This window comes from Phoxinus phoxinus (genome assembly GCF_949152265.1).
Source record: "Phoxinus phoxinus genome assembly, chromosome: 1".
Classification (NCBI taxonomy): domain Eukaryota; kingdom Metazoa; phylum Chordata; class Actinopteri; order Cypriniformes; family Leuciscidae; genus Phoxinus; species Phoxinus phoxinus.
In genome coordinates, this window is record NC_136876.1 from 33,621,665 (window position 1) to 33,643,879 (window position 22,215).

A 22,215-nucleotide genomic window follows, 5' to 3' on the forward strand; every position below is an offset into this window, starting at 1 on the left:
ATAATTAATATATTAGGTTAACTTGTAACGTTGGCTGCCCCCAAAAACAAAACATCCTTTTTTCGCGGAACCCCAAGCCCCCTTTGCGATACCCGGACCCAACTTTGAAAATCCCTGGTCTGAGCTACTAGGCCAATACTACAACTCATAGGCTACCATGGATGCTTTATAGATTGGACTCATGTAACGTGTGTGTTCATTGAGTTAGCTATATACCGTAACCCAAGTCCGCATCCGTCTTTTTTTAATGAGTCGAATTTGAGCGGCCTTGAAACTGCCCTCCAAAAATTCTTCGCTTGTTTTTGATCATCGAAGTCTTGAAGGAAGGGGAGCTTGAAACAGTTCAACCTCCTTGTTCCATAATTGGTTTTATAGAGCTGGCGAGGACCCAAAGTGTTTACATGGAGTTGATTGACACATCTGTAGACCAATCATATGCCTCGCCGTAGACGTGTCGGGTGAGATTCGCGGAGGCGGAGCTTGTTAAACAATGCTTGTTTCATTGCAGAAGAGTTTACCGAGAGCTACAGTGGTTTGAACGCAGGGCCTTCCCCCCGTATGTGCTTTCACTCTGCGTAACTACGGATGGTTTGTAAATGGAGCATAAGAAATTTTCCACCACACGTCTCACGGATTTTGCGAAGAAACTGGATTTTATAAACTGAGTCGCCATTTCAAGTAAGATGTCGCCAGCCTTATCTCCTCACATGATCCGTCACACAGTAACATGATGTTTATGAAGCAAAATCGGAGACACTTTTAAAAAGAATGAGCTGCTTTCGCGATGAAAAGGCGGGGGATAGTTTGACTAACAAGCTTTAGTACTGCTTTATCTGCAACGCATTAAACCGTGTGTTCGAGCGATTAACGTTTGGGCGTAAAAGTTTCGTTGCTGGAAATGGAAATGGGGAAAGTTTGAAACGTGGCTGTCGATCGGCTTGGTGTTGCCATCATGAAGCATGGCTGTATAACATACGCGTATTTAAACTTTGATTCGTCGTGATTTTCATTCGTGTTTGTTTTCGTACCGATTACTTAACCTTGGCATTTGCAATAACGTTCAAGCTACTAAAAGTTGCTGTGTGAAAAGGTCAGTCGAATAGGCGTTATTACAATTCCTGAAATTATAAACACTACAACTTCATAACGTAATGCGTTAAATCATATCAGGAAAGGACGAAGGGGAACCGCACAAATGACATTTTAGTAACGTTAGCTAACGTTACCATCTGTTTGAAGTTAATAACGCCTAAAATTACGACGAGGCTGCAGTGACAAACTGTTCAGCAGGGTATTACATGATTCAAACGGTTTGTATCGGCATTTAAATCTAGCTATTAGTTTTCTGGGATACTACCGTCATAATTTAGATATTTATATATAACAGACTTATGTGCATTATGCCGTAGCAGCCCATTTGAGTAGACAAACCTGGTTTGTTTTCATACAAACCTTTCGCAGAGGTAAATAACAGTCCGTTAAACGGTAGTCTAACGTTAGCCTACAATAAGCGAAAAAGAAAATAATAGTGTTTTATAATCATTAATATGTTTAGTTTAGTAAATGTACACCAACTAGACATTCGTAAATGGTGGTTGTTACATACGTCCGTTTTCTCGAAATATTTTGTTTTGTGCCATTTCGTGCACGTCGCGCGTTGAAGCGAACACACGGACTGTTCTTCACCGTTAATAGCCTACGAAGAATTTTTGTAATGCGTTTGAATGAGCCCATAGGTCACTTATTGCGCGAATAATCGGTCAAGTCCCCACCAAAAGACTGGGTTTTCGCCCAATATACTGCCTGCATGCAGATTACGCGAGGCATTGCCGTCTGTTGATCCTAAAACAGACTTTTCGAGAGTGATATTTAACGTTTTTTTATGTCTGTTTGCAGCCTCACCACTCGCACTTGAGAAGATTACTCTCTTTTTCCAATGATCTAGTTGAGATTAAAACTGCGTCATTATGACAGCACTGTTTGTGTTCATCTCCATGTATTTTTCGGTTTCAGTTCGGTAGTGATCCGCAGCTATCAAGAATATTTTCTTCTTCTGTTTTGTTTTTGTAGGTCGGCAGAATGCCGGATAAGGACACTGATTTCCCTGGGAATCTAGGGACATTATAGCCATTAAGACTGGCTCATTCGGATTACCCCGATCGGACTGTTTCTTTGATCAAGTTGGGTCATTGTGGATGATGGATGGCCGAGACTTCGGACCCCCCAGATCTGTTCACGTTCCGCCGCCCCATCTCTCGGGGCTGCCCATGGAGTCACACCGACTCGGCGCGGCCGCTGCGGCCGGCAGAATACCACCGTCTCCCGGCCATCTGGGCGCGGGCCACCCGGCGGCTCTACACACTGGGAAATATCTCTCATCGGCCATGAACCTACATTCTCACCACAGTAAGTTCAGTTTTAATTTTCCTTCTGTTAGTAAACAGCATTTTATTTGTTTTTAACTTTTCTAGCGTCTTGTAAACAATTTGCTGTGCTGTTTATATCTTCGCATTTTTATATCACTATATGGGAATGCATACATTATGTTTAATAGTGTTGATACTTATTTAATGCATCCTTTTTAGTTTATGCGGAGGGTAACGTTAGTATATGTGCGCTAACACTTGTGTAAAATGCGTACAATAATGAATATTCACAAAGCAATACTCGCGTTCGGCTACAGATAAGCACTTTCTCATTCACGTCCAGCTGTCGTTTTAAACATTTATGCGAACAGTTGTTTTTAAAGCAGTAACGTTAGACTAGCAGTGTTTAAATCACCCGTGTAATAATTCTTATCTGTTCGCTCGCAAACAACATAAAAAAAAATACTAAAACCAGGGAGAGTAATGCATTTTGTCATATCTTCTAATTTTGCTGTTTGAGTAAAACACGAGGTGTGTTTTGGGCAAAAGACCTAATGTTTTAATTTGCATCTATTGAAAATCGACAGTATAGATTTATGACTGAAATTGCCCCATTTGTTTCATCGCTCCCCCTCCACTGGTTGGGGCAACCACTACAATTATTGCTCTTCTCGAGTGAACTATTGCCTTCCCTGTCACTCATTTAAGGCGCAGTGTCTGACCATTGTGTTTAGAAATGCTCTTTGAAGTCCACCCTGCATATGAAAGGAAAATTATGTTTACTGAGATGGATTTTCTTCTGTAAGTCTTATGAAGATCTTACGCAGAATGCATAGAGCTGAATTTACTGTTGTAACATGTTGATATGTTGTACAGTCATATGGGATTTAGTCATATTTGTTGTAGTTCTTTATTAGGGGAAGCAGATCTTTGTTGTGGACATAAGATGCCTAAAGAGTAGCAAATTAATTTTCAAGGTAAGAATTTCATACCTAATGATGACCCTTTTCAGGCAAAATCCACTCATTTGTACTGCATATAGACATAGCTTACTGTGTTTAATTGAATGGTGAGGAGAACATTGTGTTGTAATGTCCCTTCAAGAATGCGAAAAGCTTTATTGTAAGGATATTGAGTTCAGAGAAAGAACTCGTGTTGTATTCTGTATTTCTGCATAGATTTGTGTTTCTGTTACTGTCTCTGAGTTATTGTAAAATGGTGGCTTCTGTCATGTGCACTAATTGAAATGAATGTGTTACAGCTTATATTGCTAAAATAATTCAGTAGCTATTGTTGTTTGTTATAGTTGTTAAATTCTAAATTGTAGGTGTTCATTAAACAAAGAACAGCGTTAATAATGCCACAAAGAATAGCGGTGTCCTGGGGCTGGACCCAATGCAAATTACTAACAAATGTAGAAGAAACCTCCATCTAGCCTACATCAAAGGCTGTCACTAATGACAACAATGATTGTTTGGCGAAGAAAAAAAATCAGTGATGCTCCAGTCTTAAAAATTAAAAAAGGTGTTCTGTGTGGTATCACTGTATCTCTTTTTATAGTGATAAATGTTTCCGACTTTCTTTTCCTTTTACCCCTTCCACTAGATGTTACACTCTGCAGATGTCAAACAACCTTTAGATCTCTTTCTATATTGACATTAAAACTAAATATGTTGTAAGTTGTAATAAAAAATACAACTAAAACTGTGTGTGGGCACTAATCTACCACACAATGTCTTTGATTTAATTGTAATTCTGGATAAAAAAAACATAATTCTGACAACATTATAAGAGCATTTCTTTTAAACCATACCTCTTCCAAATGGGAATCACACTGACTTCTTTCTCATTGAGATGTTTATTTGTATTTTATGACCCCCGCCCCCCCATAAATAGTCGTCTTGCGTAGTTGTAATAAGTGTCGGATACATCATGTGTTTATAGAATGACTCAGTTTCCTGGGAACTGTCTGAACATTCCATTCTTTCCAATAATAACGGTTCAATAGCCAAATTTCCTCTGTTTAAAAGCAAAAACAGATTTCAGTTTCTTATTCTGTCACCAGATTCTATGAAATATGTTGTTTTCGTGACAAGATGCAGTAGTTACTGAACAGGATAGATGGAAGAGTTAAGAGCAGTATGTAAGCATGCTATAACTCAAATTTGTTCAATGTTCAGTATGGTGCGCAGTGTCGGGAAGTGAGTTTACACGGACATGTTGAAGTTGTAAAGGAAGGCTGCATTTGAACCCCAGTCTCAGTGCCAGGTTACGAGGAGGGTGGCTTCTGGTTTGTTAGATTTAAACCAAGTCACAGCAAAACTTTCATGTGGGATATATGAAAATATCTAATTTGAGTTTTGAATATACATGGCCTTGTACGTGTGGGGTGGAAGAAAGGAATCTCATTTTGTGCCATATGTGTGCTTCCCAAGTCCCAACAGATTAAGAAGTATACTGGTTTTACCCAGGTGTTTGTAATGCTGCATTACTTCCTTCTGCTCTTTGATTCTGTAAAACTTTGTAGAATTGCCCACTGTTCAGAAGAAAGTATAATTCCGTAGTTCTGGAGAGGATAGAACTGTGTAAATTAGTAATTTATTTTAGTTTGTTTTATTGTTTGTCTCTTACACAAGGAAAGTAGCTAAAGCTAAATGCAAGTGCCGCTTTGTTTTTAGAAGAGGGTGGTTGAACCTTTTGGAGTTTTTGCACCAGCTTGTGAAGCAAACATGTACTTGTACAACATTGAAAACTCGTTCCAAACATTTCACGCATGAATCCAAGTCACCAGATGGCTGTTATTCTTGGATTTCAAAGTGACAACATTCTGTCCCTTAACTTTAATGCTTTACATTGCTGTGAGGGAAAGCCTTTTTACTGAAATGTATAGTTGCAGAGCATTTCTATAGGAAATGCTTTTTTTTCCTCCACAGATTTTATCTGTAATATGTCATAATAGCAGCCAATTTCTTTTTTCCATTTGCCTTATGCATTATGAACTGTAAATTTACAGTGTAAAATAACTTTCCCTTTTTTTATTAAAATGGAAAATTGTTATAGGCCTATTTAATGGCCATTTTCCCTGAGCAGAAGCATGTTTTCCTTTTGAGTAATGTACAGTTTCGATTCTTAGAACATTGCGCATTTATCTACTCGTTTGATTTGCTTCTATAGATCAATTGATTCAAATGTTTTGAACACCTCTTGATATTTACAGTGCAGCAATTTAAAAGCAATCTGTAAACACTGCGGAAATTATATGAATCATCACCCTAAAGGCCGTGTTTTTGGGCGTCTTGTAGGAAATGCCAGCGGATGTTGAGAGCTTAAAGTGATGGTTTGAGAAACATGAATCCTGGAGCATTTTGTAACCTGCCCATCTGCTGGTCTTCACGTTTAATAACTGAAAGAGGAATGTAGCAAAGCATTATGCATTGCACTATATGAGTCCTCTTTATTTTATATAGCCTATGATACAATTTATATGACAGTGTAATTAATTAATTGAATTGAAAGTGATTTGCATGGGCACGTTGGAACTAGGTGGATTTACTCGACTTCATGATAACTGTAGTTTAGGGACTAAACTACAGTTACCATGGTTTTTCTGGTTGGAGGATAAAGGAGAGCAAGCTTAAATTGTGTAATACTCAATTTCTGGGCAATGACTGACATGTTCAGAGATTGTTAAACAAGGATGTTGTTAATCTACCTGAAGATTATCTTGCTTTTTAAACTTCAGAGAATGATTCACTAAGTTCGTTTTGACTTGGATTTTCTGGTTGATGGTTTTTCCTTTCTCATTGTCTTGGAGTCAGTAGGTGTCTATTACTCGGATTAAACGATCATCCATTAAATTTTTTTTTTTTTACTTCCTTGTCTTATATTAGTAATGCTAGCTTTAGCAATCGTAATGGTCTTACTAATAGGGGGATGTTAATGTTTGTTTGACGTGCTGAACATGAAATGTATTGCATGAAACTTGCCTTTCTACTCCACAAAGCACCCGTTTAACAGGGTTCCCATGAAACTTTGAATTACCGAAGCATCATGGGTAAATGCAAACCTTCGCTTGATGCCTTTGAAGTGCGCTGCATTTTGGAATGTACGATTGATCGATTTTCATATGCCGCATCAGAGGATCCTGGAGTTGCAGCCCTACTGGTGGTTTATGGGCTGTTTTTAATAGAGGACCCTGGTGTTTGGCCTCAAGATAGGAATGACTGCCTCCACATGGTTCACTCACTCCCCTCTAGATTTTGGGGATGTTTTTATTGATTCCATTTGAGCACCTTCTTTTTGCAAAAACCCCAAACGGCAACTCCGTTTTCTGTGAGATGTTCTATTTTTGAAGAACTATCTTAGCACTTTCTTGTCGTTGCACTAGCTTGCGGGTATTCAGAGCTGAGCATGAACGTTCCTGTTGTTACATTTTGTTATTTCAGCCTTTTCTGTTTAATAAGCTATACATTATACCGTCGTTTTGATGACTTCTCCAGAAATGGCTGCGCTGCCTTAATCAGGAAGGGAACAAACCCTTATTTATTCTCCGAGGGTGCTTTTAGGGGGGAAAACCACTTGTAAAAATGGCCTTTGCCATCTAGGTGTTATCCTTTCCTGCTCTGTATGCTGAGGTTTCAAGGTTACAGGAACCTTCCTATAAAGTGCTGAGAGGGGGAAGGAGCTAAACCAGTGATTTGTTGCTGTTTATTTAGCAATGGGATGCGGCGAGAGCCGAATTAATGTGTGACCGTCCTCGGTGCTGTCTGGTTCTATCACTGCAGTGGAACTTACTCTGTGGTCTGCCTGCAGCGTGGGCCGGGAGCGGGCCGTAGTAGACAGTATGAGACTTGTCCTTCATTGTGATCTGCTGTGACAGGCGAGGAGCTCGGCTGAAAGGGTGAATGGTAAAATGCAGGAGTCCAACCCCCTCTTGTCTTGAGTGGTATGGAAGGAGAGAAGGGACTGATGGAAAGCGAGCAAGGGGGGAGGATGTGTGTAAACGTCCTGCAGCCTTGACTTTCCTCTGAATTAAACATAAAGTGTTTAGTGTCCTGCCGCGTAGACCCCATTTGCTCATCCTACATGGGTTATGCGCTGCGCACTTTTGAAATAAAATGTCCCGGCTGTTAGACATGCTCACATGAACGTGTTTTATGAGGAGTGCTGAGAGAGGGTGTTTGCTGCTTTATTTTTCTTTTTTAAGTGTCCGGATGATTCTGCATTTGAAACTCTTCTCCCTGAGTGTTTGATCTTTAGTCTTTCTTCATCTTCATAATGCTGCCCGAAAAAACCCCCGGGAAGTGCCAGGAACTAATGCCGAATTTCCTTTAGAATTATCCTATTGTACAGCAAGAGTGGGAAATGGAACATCCTTGATTTAAAATCTGCAAGAAATGGCAGTGGGCAAAATGTTATAAAATGTGATTTGACGTGATTGGAAGAGTGATTATGGGGGCTTTCACACTGGGGGCACGTTTGCCAGGGTCCAAACCCGAGTGCGTTTGTTCCAGGCATTGGAAAGCAGTGTTACTCTTTGATTCTATTGAACCCTGGTGCACCGTTCATCTTACGTCATCACAAACATGATTATAGGATGTGGGTCAGGTTTTTTTTTTTTCTTTCTTTTTTTCCGGTTCTGTTATACGCAGCAGAGTGAATGACACTTCCATCTAGTGTATGTGTGTTGCAAGAAGGTGACTTTCTGCTGCTTGTAACTGACTGTTTTGAGGAGACTGCAGATTGCGAGCCATTCATTTGCCTCTCAGATTGCACTCATGCACGATTACACTGCACGCTCATTCTCGCTCGTATCCCAGGTAAATCATCACCATTGTCTTTCCCTACATGTGTTTTGTTGAACTAATGAAGCCATCATCGTCTAAAACGCATGTGCATGTTATTTTACTTCCTGAACAAGTGCGCAACTATGTCCGAGTTGCATTCACGCGAATTGCACCACAGTTCTAATATTGCCGAACTCCTAGAGGTAGTCTCGGGTTCAGTACCCCAGTGCGCTCCCAAGTCCATATGACCGCTTTCACTTACCAATTTTTTATGCAAACTGTGCTGCGTTTCTAACAAAACTGCCAATGTGAAAGCAGCACCCTAGATCAAGTTTTTATTAGAGATGCACCGATTGATCGGCTGGTGACTGAAATTGGCCGATTTTCACGTGATCGGCCATGACCGGCGACTGGCCGGTCAGTCTGACATATGCCGATTTTATGCCGGTCAAATGCACTCGGCCGCCGCATGATTAAAATCGCGCAACATCAGCATCACACGTGCACACAGAACGCACATGTAGGAAACCTCGTGAATTACGGCCGTCGCAAGCGTGAGCGGCGCGTATTTTTTCCGGTGTGCATGTTAATCAATGAGTGCGTTCACACCGGGAGCAGGAGCGTCGCATGAGCACCAGTGAAGCGGGGGTTTCGGCACCGAGTCTATTTAAGCTGCGCTGCTCACGCTCAATTAAAGTGAACATAAATATGATTTCACACAAAAAGTGCCCAAAATGCACAGAATTTGCATATCTAGTGTGTTTTAACAAGAACTGAAGCAGGCAATGTCATAAAAGAAAATGAAGACTCAAAAATATTTATAGAAAATGTTAATGTAACCATTTAAACTTGTTTTTTATTATTCAGTTTGGGTAAAAGTATATGGTGTTTTATATAAAAAAAATATAGAAAAAAAATATTTGTGTGTGCTGTAAAGTGGTTAGAAAAAATGAAATGGGAATCGGCTAAAATTGGTATCTGCAGGTCAAACTCAAACAGGTCAAACAAGAAAAATTGTAATCTGTGCATAGTTTTTATGTTGCAGAACCTCATGGCCTAGAGAAAGTACACCATGTCTGTTTAATTTGGATTTCTTTGCTAAAGGACAAAGCAAAAATAGCTTGCTTATTTATGCCATATTTAGGTTTGCTCACTCTTCACAATGATAATTAGGGCCCAAGCCTTGAAAAGGCGAAGGCCCTATTGTTTTCCATGGGATTATTATTTATTCTTCTTCTTTATTATTATTATATTACTACCTTTTGGGCACTTTTGGGGGCCTTAACGTGCTCAAAAACTCTTGAAACTTTGCACAAATGTCAGAACCCGCGGCCATTAGGGCCCGACTGAAGCTGGGACCCGGGCGTGGCAGGGGGGCTCGACAGCGCCCCCTGGAATGGGATTCAAAAACATGTCCATATCTCAAACACGCTTGCATGTAATAATATGAAACTCGGTACACGTATAGATCTCATCGGGCCGAACAACTTTCGTGCTCTAAGTTTTACGCCAGTCCAACAGGAAGTCGGTTATTATGGGCTGTATGGAAACGCATGTTCTGGCATTTGAAACACTTGTCCTAGAGAATTCATCGGATGACCACGAAACTCGGTGTGCATGAAGTCAAGACATGGAGGATGCTAAATTGCGAGGGGATTTTTGATATCTCGAACGGTTTGGCCGTGGCGAGGAAACGAATTTATGGCGAATATTGGAAACAGGAAGTGTGTTATAACATCCTCATACATTAATTGATCTGGATGAAACTTCAGCAGTGTGTTCGTTGTAAGAGGCCGATCACATGGATGTGACTATTGTGAGTCAAAGTTATAGCGCCACCAACTGGCAGCAGGAAGTGTGTCACTTTCAAAATGCTTTGAATTCACCCTCTTATTTTTACCCGATTTGCTTCAAACTTCATCTGTATAATGTAAACACACGACAGATGTAGACCTGTGAAAGGATTATTGATATCTTTAATACTGTCGCCATGGCAACGCTTTAAACTTTTATATTCTTTTGGATGCATTTGAGGCTCTTAACATGCTTCAAATTGCATGAAACTCAACATGCATATCACATTTATTGTGTAATAGACATGTGCGAAGTTTCAGAAACGGGCGTGGTAAGGGGCTCAGTAGCGCCACCTTTAGTCAAAAATGGGGTATTAGTTTTATCTACAGTAACCAAACTCGGTACGTATATTCTTCTCTTCGAGCCGGACAACTTTCTAATTTACAGTCATTAGCTCCGACCAACAGGAAGTCAGATATTTTGGTTTGAATGTGATATATTGATATATTTTAGACTCCGAGTTTTTAGCGGTGGTTGATTTTATTCACACCAAACTTTTTCAACATGATGAAAATACATTAAAGATGCTAAATTATGAACGGATATTAAATATCTCAAACGGTTTTGCTGTGGCGAGGGATTAAAGTAATGTCCAGAAAGGAAACACTAAAAGCCTCATATCTTCTAAAATTTTGATTATACACCATTTATTTCTATATAAAAGTATACAAATATCAGAACTAAACCCATTTTGTTCTTTTTTTCAATTTAAGAATTATGTATAAGTTAAAAAACAGCCAGAATGCGCTATTTAGTAAAAAAATAAGTCATACATAGGGCAATACTGCCCTCTTGTGTTCGAAATCAGGTAGGCCCATTGTATATTGTATTTATATATAAATATATTAGTGACTGTGAGAATATTTTCCTACGAGTTAATGGATGTGTGATTAAAGCGGGGGCTTTTAAATCGCTAACTTAAAAGCCAAAGTAGTAGCCTACTGGACGTCCAGTAGGAATGAACTAAAACACATTCACTCTGTTCTGCTCATAGACTGTAAAAAAATGGTTCTGCTCGTTCCTCGCCGTGAACGCGTTATTACCCGTGTAGCCGTGAGCATTTAGTTTCATTTTAAACATAGCGCCATTTCGGGGGTGGGATTGCTTGAATTGCGTGTTCAATATTCCGTCATCATCTTTTCAGTCAGCTGTCCACCCATGATTAATGAAATTGGACTCCTTGTGCTGATCTTTGCTGCGACTCTCATTCAGCTCACGATTTATTAAGCGGACACGTTCAGGTTTTAATTGTAGGTTAGTGCCCGTTCTCTAACTGAACTAAATTATTTTAACACACACACACACATCAAATCGACGGTGGAGCGCGATGATATATTTAATATATCTGTATATTTGAATATCTGTATATTTTTCCCACCGGTTAACCAACGTGTGACACCAGCGAGGGCTTTTAAATCGCTAATATAAAAGTGAAAGTAAGTATGATTATGGTGGCGCTTGCAGTGCGCTCGAATGAATTCCTATGAAAGTAGAAATTAACTAAAAAACGTTCGCTCTGTTCTGCTCACTCCTCGCGTTGGACGCGCACCGTTATGAATGCCTGTGCAGCCGTGAGCTTTTTTAGTTTAATTTTAAAATTAGCGCCATTTCGGGGGCGGGTAGACTATTGCTTGAATTTATTTTACAAAAACACGTGCTATATTTCAGATCAATATATTTGTTTTCCTTAAAATTATTCTCATCTGAATTACAAATAATGTATTTCTGTATAAAATAATACTATGACTAAAAATGCATTTGATGTTTCTTTTTTAATCAATAACTTAAAAATAAACGGATTAGGCTACTGCTCTGTTTGAGGACTAGAAATTAAAACCAATGCAATATGATGAATGTCCAAAAGATGGCACCGACAGACTGTTTTAAACGAGGTTGGATAAATATTTCTTGTTTTTAAACAGTGTACGTGTGCGTGTGTGCGCGGGTGTGTGTGTGTGTGTGTGTGTGTGTGTGCGTGTGCGTGCGTGCAATCAGTCCCAGGTAAGAGGCATGAATGATGGGAATTGGACTTCTGGGAGTGAGGTTAATATTCCGGAGACGGTTCCCTCAGGTTGTGAAAAGGAGGCGGCGCGGGAGCCCCAATAGTAACCAACTGCAGAACCCCAGAACCATACGTCATATCAGTGTGATCACGACAGCGCCAGCCTAAAAGTCTGATGCCAGAAGTGGGCGTGGCCAGACATTGCGCTACTTCTGTGTTTCAAAGTTTAAAACAATGCTGATATATTTTTTTTTGAACGATTTCATTACAAATGTTTATTTAATATATATATATATATATATATATATATATATATATATATATATATATATATATATATATATATATATAAAATATTATAAAATATAATAACAATGTTTTGTCCTATTAACAAAAGACAGACAATGTACTATGAACAAATGTTAATAGTTTTTTAAAAGTTAAAATGATACTTTATGCATTTGGTTAGTGTCAAATGATTAACAATATAAATTGAACAAAGTTTAAAACAAACAAAATAATAAAACGAAAACAAAGCTTGAACATCTGATTTAATTGAAAAGCATTTTTTAAATAAAATGTGTTTTTTTCCTCTGAAATAGCAAAAGCATCGCACACTAGCTGTACCTGCTCTAAATAAATAATAGTCATTAAATAAAAATACAAAATCGAAATAAATAAATTATATTTTATTGTTATTTTTTTAATTCTTGTTCTGTTCTGAATATCAATACATTTAAAGGATTTGTTGTGGAATATTTTGAGTATCATAATAAAATCAGAACAATTCTCGTTTTAGTGATTATTTTTATTTTTTATTTTTTTCACTGTTCTAATCAGGTCAGGCAAGTCAAATTCTTTGTCTTGTCCCTTAAAAAAGGTAATATATATATATATATATACCACACTTCATATGAATTTTTGGTGTTGTGTACTTACAATGGCTGCTGATTTCATGTGTCCGTTAAGTCCATGAGACTGTAGGGTGTCTAATTTTTCATTTTAGGTTTCAGAAGGGTGCTCACGCATACTTTGTGGTTGATATGTGCCCTCGATGCGCACTTTTGCAGAACCCACACTGATGCAAGCTCTAAAGCAGACTTCTTCTGGACAATCAAAGCGGAGTTACGTTATTGCCCATTGTGCACAGGAACCCTAAAGGCACCGGGGTGGCGGTTTTATATATATATATATATATATATATATATAAATAAATATAGCTGCAAGCAGCGATGGAGGGCCCAAGCCGGTGGCACCGCCACCCTGGTGCCTTTAGTGCAACTAAAGGCACCGGGGTGGCGGTGCCACCGGCTTGGGCCCGTAATCGCTGCTTGCAGCTATATTTATTTATATATATATATATATATATATATTTGGGATTTTTTTTTTGTGTGTGTGCATTTTATAATATAATATTTCACATAATTTATTATTATTGTTAGGGTTATATTATACTTGTCTTTTTTGTGTGTGTGCTGGTTTGATTTTCAAACCTTTGCTCCAGTGAATGCTTTGCTGGAAGTTCTTTTGCAAATTAGTATCTAAAAAATATTTTATAGGCTGATAATGACATTTTACAGTACATTGAGTCACTAGCAGTAATAATTAGTGAAGTTGCTGAGGCTGCATGTGCACACGTGTCTGAAGGATGGGCCAAAGGGCAGTGAGGGTGGTGTCGAGACCGGTCTGCTTGAGGATGGGGTAGTTTGTGTCGGGGGAAGGGCCATACAGGGTAGCAGTGACCTGACCTGGGATTAGGCCGTGCCTCTGAAAAGCTAACAAAGGATGTGAAATGAAAGCCAGCTCTACAGCCCTGCTCTCATATCACTGACTCCAGTTACAGTGCCTGGAAATAAGTGCTGAAGACGCTTGTACTATTTTAGCTTGCCCAGCTATGGCAAAAATGTACCAAATGCATACTGTTGGATTCATTTGAGTTACATGAATTATTTGGTACTTTCTTTAAATGTGCAGTTTTGGGTTACGCAACTATTTTTACATTGAGTAATCTTGATAAAGCAATCCATTTATTACTGTTATTTATTAGTTACTAGCCTTCTGATCAGCTGTTTTCTTTCCATCTGATTTGGATTAGAACTTCTAGAATGTTTTTCCTGTTACTTACTGTAAATGGTCTTTTTTTTGTATAATTTTGATTTATTTAATTCGTTTTTTTTTTTTTTTTTAAATGTGATCATCTCATGAAGAAATGTGCTATTTTTCCTTTTCTATTTATTTTTATTAACTAGGATTAATAATAATAATGGTGAATAAAAATAATTCTTCACAGTACCCTTTGTTTACTCAGGTTTTTTCTCCTCAGGCATGTGCCATCATGTGCTAATTTGTCTGAGGAAAGATGAAAGGGTCAGGTGAAATCACAGCGCCCTGTGTAATATCTGGAATGGTGGGATCTTGAATTTGGACACAAAGCCTTATTTTCCATGTCACTGAAGATGTACAATGTTGTTCTTGTGTAATGAAAAGGTGATGAGCAGCTTTTCTTCAGTGCAGATATTAATGTTAGAAGGGCAGTGCGTCACATCGCACAGCTGTTTGAAGTAGATATGATGAGAAAGCTTTCTCATACTACAGAGCTGCCTCTGTGTGTGCTTCATGCTGCGTTTTTTTTCTTCATGTTTCATTGTGGGCAAGTAATTGCAAAGAATTTCATCGCATGCGCACATCGTTCATTGGCCACAAGGTCACGGCTGTGTTTGCTGACAGTACCTTAAAAAGACACGCTGTGAACAAATGCTACTTTTGTAACTTTAACAGCATTCTGTCTTGAAAGGAAGGATTGAATGCTGGTGGTCATAAATGTGCTTGACCTTTCTATTGCTGGCTCATGTTTCTCCCTCTCCTGGTAACCAATCAGGCGTTGGGTGGAGCTCAAAGACAAATCCTCTGACAGTACTTGGAGTCTTTGTATTTCAAGTCTGCTTAAATAGTAAAGTAAAATACCTTTTGTCCTGAATCATATTTACTTCCCATGTGCTTTGACTACATATTCTGCTTAAACTAAAGGACCAACTCTGCATGCAAAACTAAACATTCATTATTGTATACAACAAAGGGCCATGTATAATCCTTGCCATTTTCTAGGATGAATTGCTGCCCAGACACATTGTTTAACACAGTTGTAGGCTCTGTTGTTGAATAGGCAGTGACGCCTAAACTCGACGCTTAAGCTAGTTTATAAGACAAAGATTACCTCAGTATGTTGGATTTACCACTATAGGCAGCAATTATTTTGTCACTCTTATCTTGTCAAAACATCTGAACAAAATTTTCAGTTTGAGCCCTGCAGTGCAAGTGAGATGCGGGAATTCAGTCTATTATATAAGATCCAGGTTGACTTGTTAGAACTGGTACAGTTTGACATGTTTTTGTTTCTTTGCAGGTGATGCATTGAGCTGAGATAGAATCCCAAATTACTCGTTTTCCATTGGGCCATAAAAATACACCAAACCTAGTGGATAGGAATGCTTCCAAAAATAACTCTTCAAAACATCTTAAATGTATACTTTTACCAAGTGAATGTTGCATTGCTCAACAAGGATGGTGTTTAATTCTTAATAGTAGGCTAGTTGTAAAAGTTGAACAGCTGTTTTCCACCATAATTATTGGCTACCAGTAGGGTTAGTTAAAAGGAACTGGAATGCAAACTTTTTTTCTAAATTAACAACAAAACTAGTGAGGAGCTTGTTAGATCGCTGTTTTGATTTTGTGCAAAGGTTTTTGTTCTTCTGTTAGGCCTATATATTTGGATATAAATAATTCCCTGACCATGTTTTAAAAAGCCACATGCTTGAGTGGAAGATGATATTATAATACATTAGGGTGTAGTGTGTATAAAAAAAGTAATTTCAAGTCCACTAATGTCTGCTATTGGTCATCAAAAAGATGTTTACATTTTTTTTGCACCTGAGGAAACTTTTCATAGTTCCTAAAAGTAATGGATGAAGTACCCACTTTTTGCCGTGTTCGCAGCGCATGAACCGGTAACTAAATTAGCTACAACTTCAGAGTAGGGCTTTGACTCCGAACTTAGTTATTCGAATATAATTCGAATATTTAAAAAAAAAAATATGATATTCGAATGAATATTAGGCAGCCTTTAATATTCTAACCTGTTATGGGCAGCATTATTTTTTGTAAATGTGTTTGCTTGAAAACGTTGTTTTCAATTCAGATTCCGAGGCTTTTTCACGGCTGGTGAAGCGAGCTCATTAGCAAGGCTATTATTATTAGTCATCTGGGCTCCTGTAGGTGACGTTAGCGTCCTGGTTAGCGCCTATTTTGTATACCAAAAAAATGGCCGCGGTTTATTTATTTTTGATAAGAACAGTGGATAAAACCTGTCGAAAGCATATTGTTTGTGTTTAATCCAGGGGTTGATTTTTTTTTTTTTTATCATAAAAAAAAAATATTTTCGAGATCACGTTGTGACTTGTGACTGTCTTTCTTCTGAAAACATCATTGCCTGCCTATTGACTGATACACTGCCCTCTGGTGTACAGAACATATACAACTTAAGTTTGATACCAATATAGGTCTATTCTAAAGGCATTTAATGGTCAAAATATTATTAATAATAGTCAAATATATTTGAATATTAATATTAATAAACAAACGAACTTCGAATATGATTTTTGGGCTAAAGTCAAAGCCCTACTTCAGAGTAATGTCTAACTCGGCACAATAGGAACTACCAGTGACTTGTAAGTGTAAGCTGATTGGCCGAATGCACGCGAAACACCAGCACCTGCCATTTAAAAAAATAAAAGCAGTGTACACACACAGTTTATAGCCTATATATTTACTCTACGAACATGGAAAACCACGATCGATGGACCTCTCAACCTTTACACTAAGGAGAAAATCCAACGTGACTTCCAAGGCGACCATGATTACTTCTGTTCAGCTAGCGACATTGGGCATCAAACACATGGCAAACGCTAATACTTTTTCATATACGGTTTACTTTCTTTGTATAACAGTTCTGTCTAGCGTATTAGACAGGACTGATAAACAGATCGTAAACTAATGAAGACGGAGGATGGGAGTGCTATGTGCTCAGGCTCAGGCGTTCTCAGCGCCATCAAAATAAAGGTCAGCCTGGCCTCAAAATAAGTCACAACAATGAATGGGTATAAATGGGTTTAATTTTTATTTTGATCATGACATTTTTTTATTTGGGTAAGAAATAATTTTTATTTGAATATGCAATTCACCATTATAAATCTTTATTGTGTATTCACAACGTTTTGCGTTCTTGTGTAATGCCGTCATGGTTTTTGCTTTAAATGACACTAAATCCAGTTTCCCCTTGATATGTGAGTTGGTTGACTGAGCATTCTTTGTCTACAGCATTGCAATGTCTATCATAATGTCATCTTTTGTCGTGTAGGAGTGCTCTTTATGTTTTTCAGAGCAGGTGGTGGGCTTTGAAGGACCAGTTAAGAGTGGCTCTGAGTATTTTAACGGCCCCGTTTTCTTTGCCTCAGTTTAAGACCTTATTCTAATTAGTCTCTCTCTTTTCTCTAATTTACAACAGTTCTTTCTGAATTGTTTTTAAGGGTCTGGCTTTAATTATAAGGGGTGTTGGTTGGGGAATTGCGAAAGCTCAGTGCAAGGCCTGTTGGGTTGCAGTTAAGTTGAGCAACATGAGCAATTAGGAAATTCCTGTCATATTCAGCTGGTCTTCTGACATTGGCCAATTCGTTTGGAGGAGGAAAATAGTTGAACTCTTAAAAAAAAAAAAAAAAAAAAAAAAAACTCCCATGTTAAGGAACTGAACTTTTTTTGACCTACTGAACTCCTTGTGTGTTTTTTCATGCATCCTATTTGATGACTGAGCGCTATAAAGCTGAATGATTGGAAACAATTAACATGCCCTGCAAACTCTGGGTTCAGAGGGATTATATGGCATTGGGAAATGTTTGCAGATGGGGTATGAATATTTCAGAGATAATGTGAAACAACTGACTTTGTAAATTCCCATTGAGACCTTCTTGGACGTACTTCTAGGTAAACGATCTTGTGGCACTGATCAGGGCAACAGTTTTATGGTTGCTGTTGTGTTGTGGTTTTCACACTGCGCCTGGAAACTACACACAGAAATGATGCTGTGATGCTGGCTTTGAGGATTTAGTTATATTTATTTGACAGGAGCTGCTGCTGCTTATGTTATAGGTTGTGGCATAGGCATAACTGTGATTTCCTTTTGAGTGGAACATTTGCCCTACATAAACTTAAAGGAGACTTGTACTCAGTCAACTCAATTTGCACGAATAGCTACTTTGTTTGCATGATCAAAAGTCTGGACAAACTTATGATTCAGTCAATCTATCCTCACCCAGCAGTGAAGTACACAGCCATAGACAACCATTGACAGTAAAATGGACCATACTGAACTGCTTTAGGATGTGATTTGGATAGGGGGGATAGCAGACATGCATAGTTACAGGACAATCATGTCATCATACAAGGGTTAGATATTGTTTATTGTTAAAATGATCCCCACCCATTAGCTGTCACAAAAGTAAACAAGCTAGTCTTCCTGGGGTCCACAAAAATAAATCACACAACAACGTCAGATAGATGATAGAGTTGTTGATTTTTTTTTTTCTTCAGAAAAATGTATTAGTTTCGGAAAAGGGGTATAATACTACACTGTAAACCCTAATTATTTGGCATAAAAATTTGGCTCATGCTCCACTCGTCACCCCCACAAAAACCCAACATTACAGAAACTCTTCTAAATTAACATAGCAAAACATTAAACACTTCTAAATATTCCACTTAACATTAATATAGCACACAAAAAAAGTATAACTTTTTGTAAGAGTTCAGGCAAGTCCCTTTTCTGTTTTGATGTCAGTACACACATAGCCATTGCAGTTGGTTTGTTGAGGTGGGAATTGAATAACTTGATTTACCTGCACACAGCATTGAACTGAACACCTTAGGGATAAAGCTGAATGCCAGCATGACTGCCCTATATCAATGCCTGACATTAATGTTATTGAGCTGAATGGAGCCAAATCCCGTAACCGTTCCAACATGCAAAATAGCCATGAATAGACGCATGCAAAAATGCATTGCGATTTTATTTAATATGCATATTTGGAGAATATACTTAGAAACTACTTTTTATGCATGTCATTGTCTTGTGATTTGATGTTTTTTATTTTGTCACATTCCATTTTTTTTTTATTGTTAGTTATTTTTATGACCCTGCATGATGTTATTGGTCAGTACGTTTTGGCACATTATGCAAATCTGTTGCATTAATAGTCTACTAAAGCATCTGTTTGCAGACTTGATATTATCCTTTTTCTATTGGATCAATAATAAATGTGCCTGGAATTTCTTGTATGAAATTCAGTCTTTGAGACATTGTATAGCCTGATGTATTTTGTTAATATTCGACTGTAGTGCAAAACGACTCTCCAGTTACAATAAGTATTCAGCTTATTTTTGGAAATAAATAGGAATCGTTCTAAAACAATCGAATCAGACTAAATCATGGCTTGGTTTCAGATTTCCCTAACTTTAATATCAATGCTTATTATTTTATATAAGATGTTTGTTGAACAAGTACCTTCATACTTTTGAAAATCCTGGAAGTGTTGGCGTAGACCCTAAAGGTTCTTTATTGAAAGGAGTGAACCGTAAACTGGACAGCTGAGTTACCCAGTAACCATTGCACTCTCGATGAGAGTATGACCCTGTAGTAAAAATGTGCCGCTCTTTGCTTTGGATTAGATGTGTCTCCTAAATTACTCCTTTCCCATTCTATGCATTATAGGTCTGGACTCAAATGGGTTAAAAAAAAACATGACTTCTTGTCACTTGACCCATGCCATAGTCCACTCCAGATCTTCTGTTTGAATAAATAAAGCAGTGCCCTTGCTGTGTGTTTGAAGAAAAGGTTTAAGACAAGAGCATCCCTGGCCAGGCCAATAGACCCGAATCACAAGCCCAGTGGTGTGCAATCCTGCATATTCCAAAAACTTTTTTCTTTCTTTCTTTTCAAAGCAATGTGGTGTTGCAAATGCAATAGGTTATAGTGTTTGTCTTGCATACTGCACTATATCCTTCCACATCTCCCAAGTATGGATCTCCTCCTCTACTATCTCCTCTCCTCCATTTGCACCCCATCCAGAGGTCTAATCTGTCCTGTGGTTAATGTTTAGATGCAGTCCAAAGGGTTCACATCTGCTGTTAGCGATGTGCAATACAATGGCCCAACGGTTCATCAGCAGAGCAAGACTGCTTCCCTCCTAGGTTAATCGCATGCTAACCTCTTCTACAAAAGGCTCATGTTGCCGTTGATGCCTTGTTGTTCCTCCTCCTCTTGTCATGCTAATGCACTATTTACACATGCAAAAAATGGACCCATTGTGCCAAGGTGTCTGCGGCACAGGAGGAAGTGCTGTGTGTATGTGTATCTGTGAAAGTGTGTCCGAGTCCATCTCTGGTTTGAGTAATAAGTGTGAAGTGCCCCTCCCACGCTGGATTGAGGAAAGGCATGTGGGAACGGAGAGCGGTTGAATTGAATTGGGGGAAGGGCTCATTAATTTCCACTGCCATCCGTTTATACGTCATGCTTGAATAGTTTGGCATATGGGTTTAATTCGTTGATTTAAAGGGATAGTTCACCCTAAAATGAAAATGTGGTCATTTGCTCTCCCTCATGCAAACCAATCTTCGAAACACAAGTTAAAATATTTTTAAGTTAACCTCAGTTGACAGTCCAGATAACCAAAATGTAAGAGATTAAATTTATTTAAGTATTGTGAAGAAATAGAATTGCTTTATATGATGAACCGATTTAATTTATGCTTTTATTTACGGTTTTGAAAATTAACATCATGGATTTGGAATAACATGAGGATGAGTAAATTATGATAGTTAAAATTTTTGGGTGAACTATCCCTTTAAATTCAAGCAATATCCCTACTAGGGGGAAACTTGAACAATTCCTTTGGAATTTTAGTGACCCGTCCAGAGTCGTTATGGACTTGAACAGCATTTATAAACATTTCTGCAGATATCAGTGGGGAAACCGCATGTCCTATTGCTGTTGTTTTTATCTATTTGACTTTAAAAGGTCCAGGAAGGCAGCGGACCGAATACCATACGCATCTCTGCGTCGACTCCTGCTCCAATGTCAAAGCTGGCAAAAAGAAAACACACTTATTTAGACATTCCCCCGTTTGAAGCTGCACATCTGGTGGCTATTGTAATGACAGTTAACATAACATTTAGGATGAGTAATAATTATTCATGACATTTGTTTACAAGCAAAAGCAATTCGTGTTTGTGGTTTTTCTCTGCCTCTCGGTAAACATTCTTCTTTTGAAGGGAATTAAAAGGCTGTCCGGCAGTCAGAACAGGTTTGTGACTGTGGTTCCTGAATTTCAAAAGAAAACCGCAGAGCTTCACAGACTAATCATTCCACTTTTGCCAAGGCTATTCTCCTGAGTGGAATGTCATCATATCAAATGACAGCGCTTACTTTTTTTTATGGCCTCATTTTATGCTGTCACTTCATAAGCAAACGTTTGATCCTCTCTTTTGCAGGTGATGCCTTCCCAGGTGCCTCGCCATTCCTTGGCGGATACGTCAGCACCTCAAGCGCTCACGGGCCGTCGGATCCGGCCTTCCGAGCTTCCAACCAAGCCAGCCTGCAAATGGCCCAACTCTGGGCCTCTCACCCTCATGAAGGTAAGAATCACTGCATGTTTTTGTGCCGTATAAGGAAGGTAGAAACGTCAAAGCATGTCACTGCTTAAAGCGAAACGGGACTTGCATTTGCGCACGGCAGCTTGAGCGTATTGGGTTTAACGATTAGGATTGTTGGCAGATCAGTGAACTCAGACAAAGGCTGTAGTCAGAGGTCTGGGTGACAGGCAGGGCCGGGTGGACGGGCTAATGGAAAAAACACACCCTCTATGATACAACCCACAGGGACTAGCCGGCTTTATATTTTAAGTTAATGGAAATCGACTTGGTATTGGGAGTACAAGCATGTGGTGTGGACTGTGCTTAAGCAGATAAAGGTGAAGTATTTTTTTGATAAGTGAGTGTGTGGCTGGTTAAGGCTGTCGGGTGGTGATGTGTAATATGCAGTCATGTCTGATGTCTGAGATGGATCTTTCTCTCTCTCTTAAACTGATGTTAATTCATTATTAAA

The 22,215-nt window shown here is 38.6% G+C and overlaps 1 protein-coding gene across 4 annotated transcripts in view; it reads left to right on the forward strand.

Moving 5' to 3' along the window:
• Positions 1-482: 482 nt before the first annotated feature.
• Positions 483-22,215, forward strand: part of tnrc18 (trinucleotide repeat containing 18) — a 68,727-nt gene continuing 46,994 nt past the window's right edge. For all 4 annotated transcript variants that reach the window (XM_079596746.1, XM_079596748.1, XM_079596747.1 and 1 more), the window contains exons 1-3: positions 483-678; positions 2,071-2,406; positions 21,603-21,746. In XM_079596746.1, coding sequence (XP_079452872.1) covers positions 2,196-2,406; positions 21,603-21,746 — 355 coding nt within the window. In that variant the 5' untranslated portion in view covers positions 483-678; positions 2,071-2,195. The remainder of the gene's footprint in view (positions 679-2,070; positions 2,407-21,602; positions 21,747-22,215) is intronic.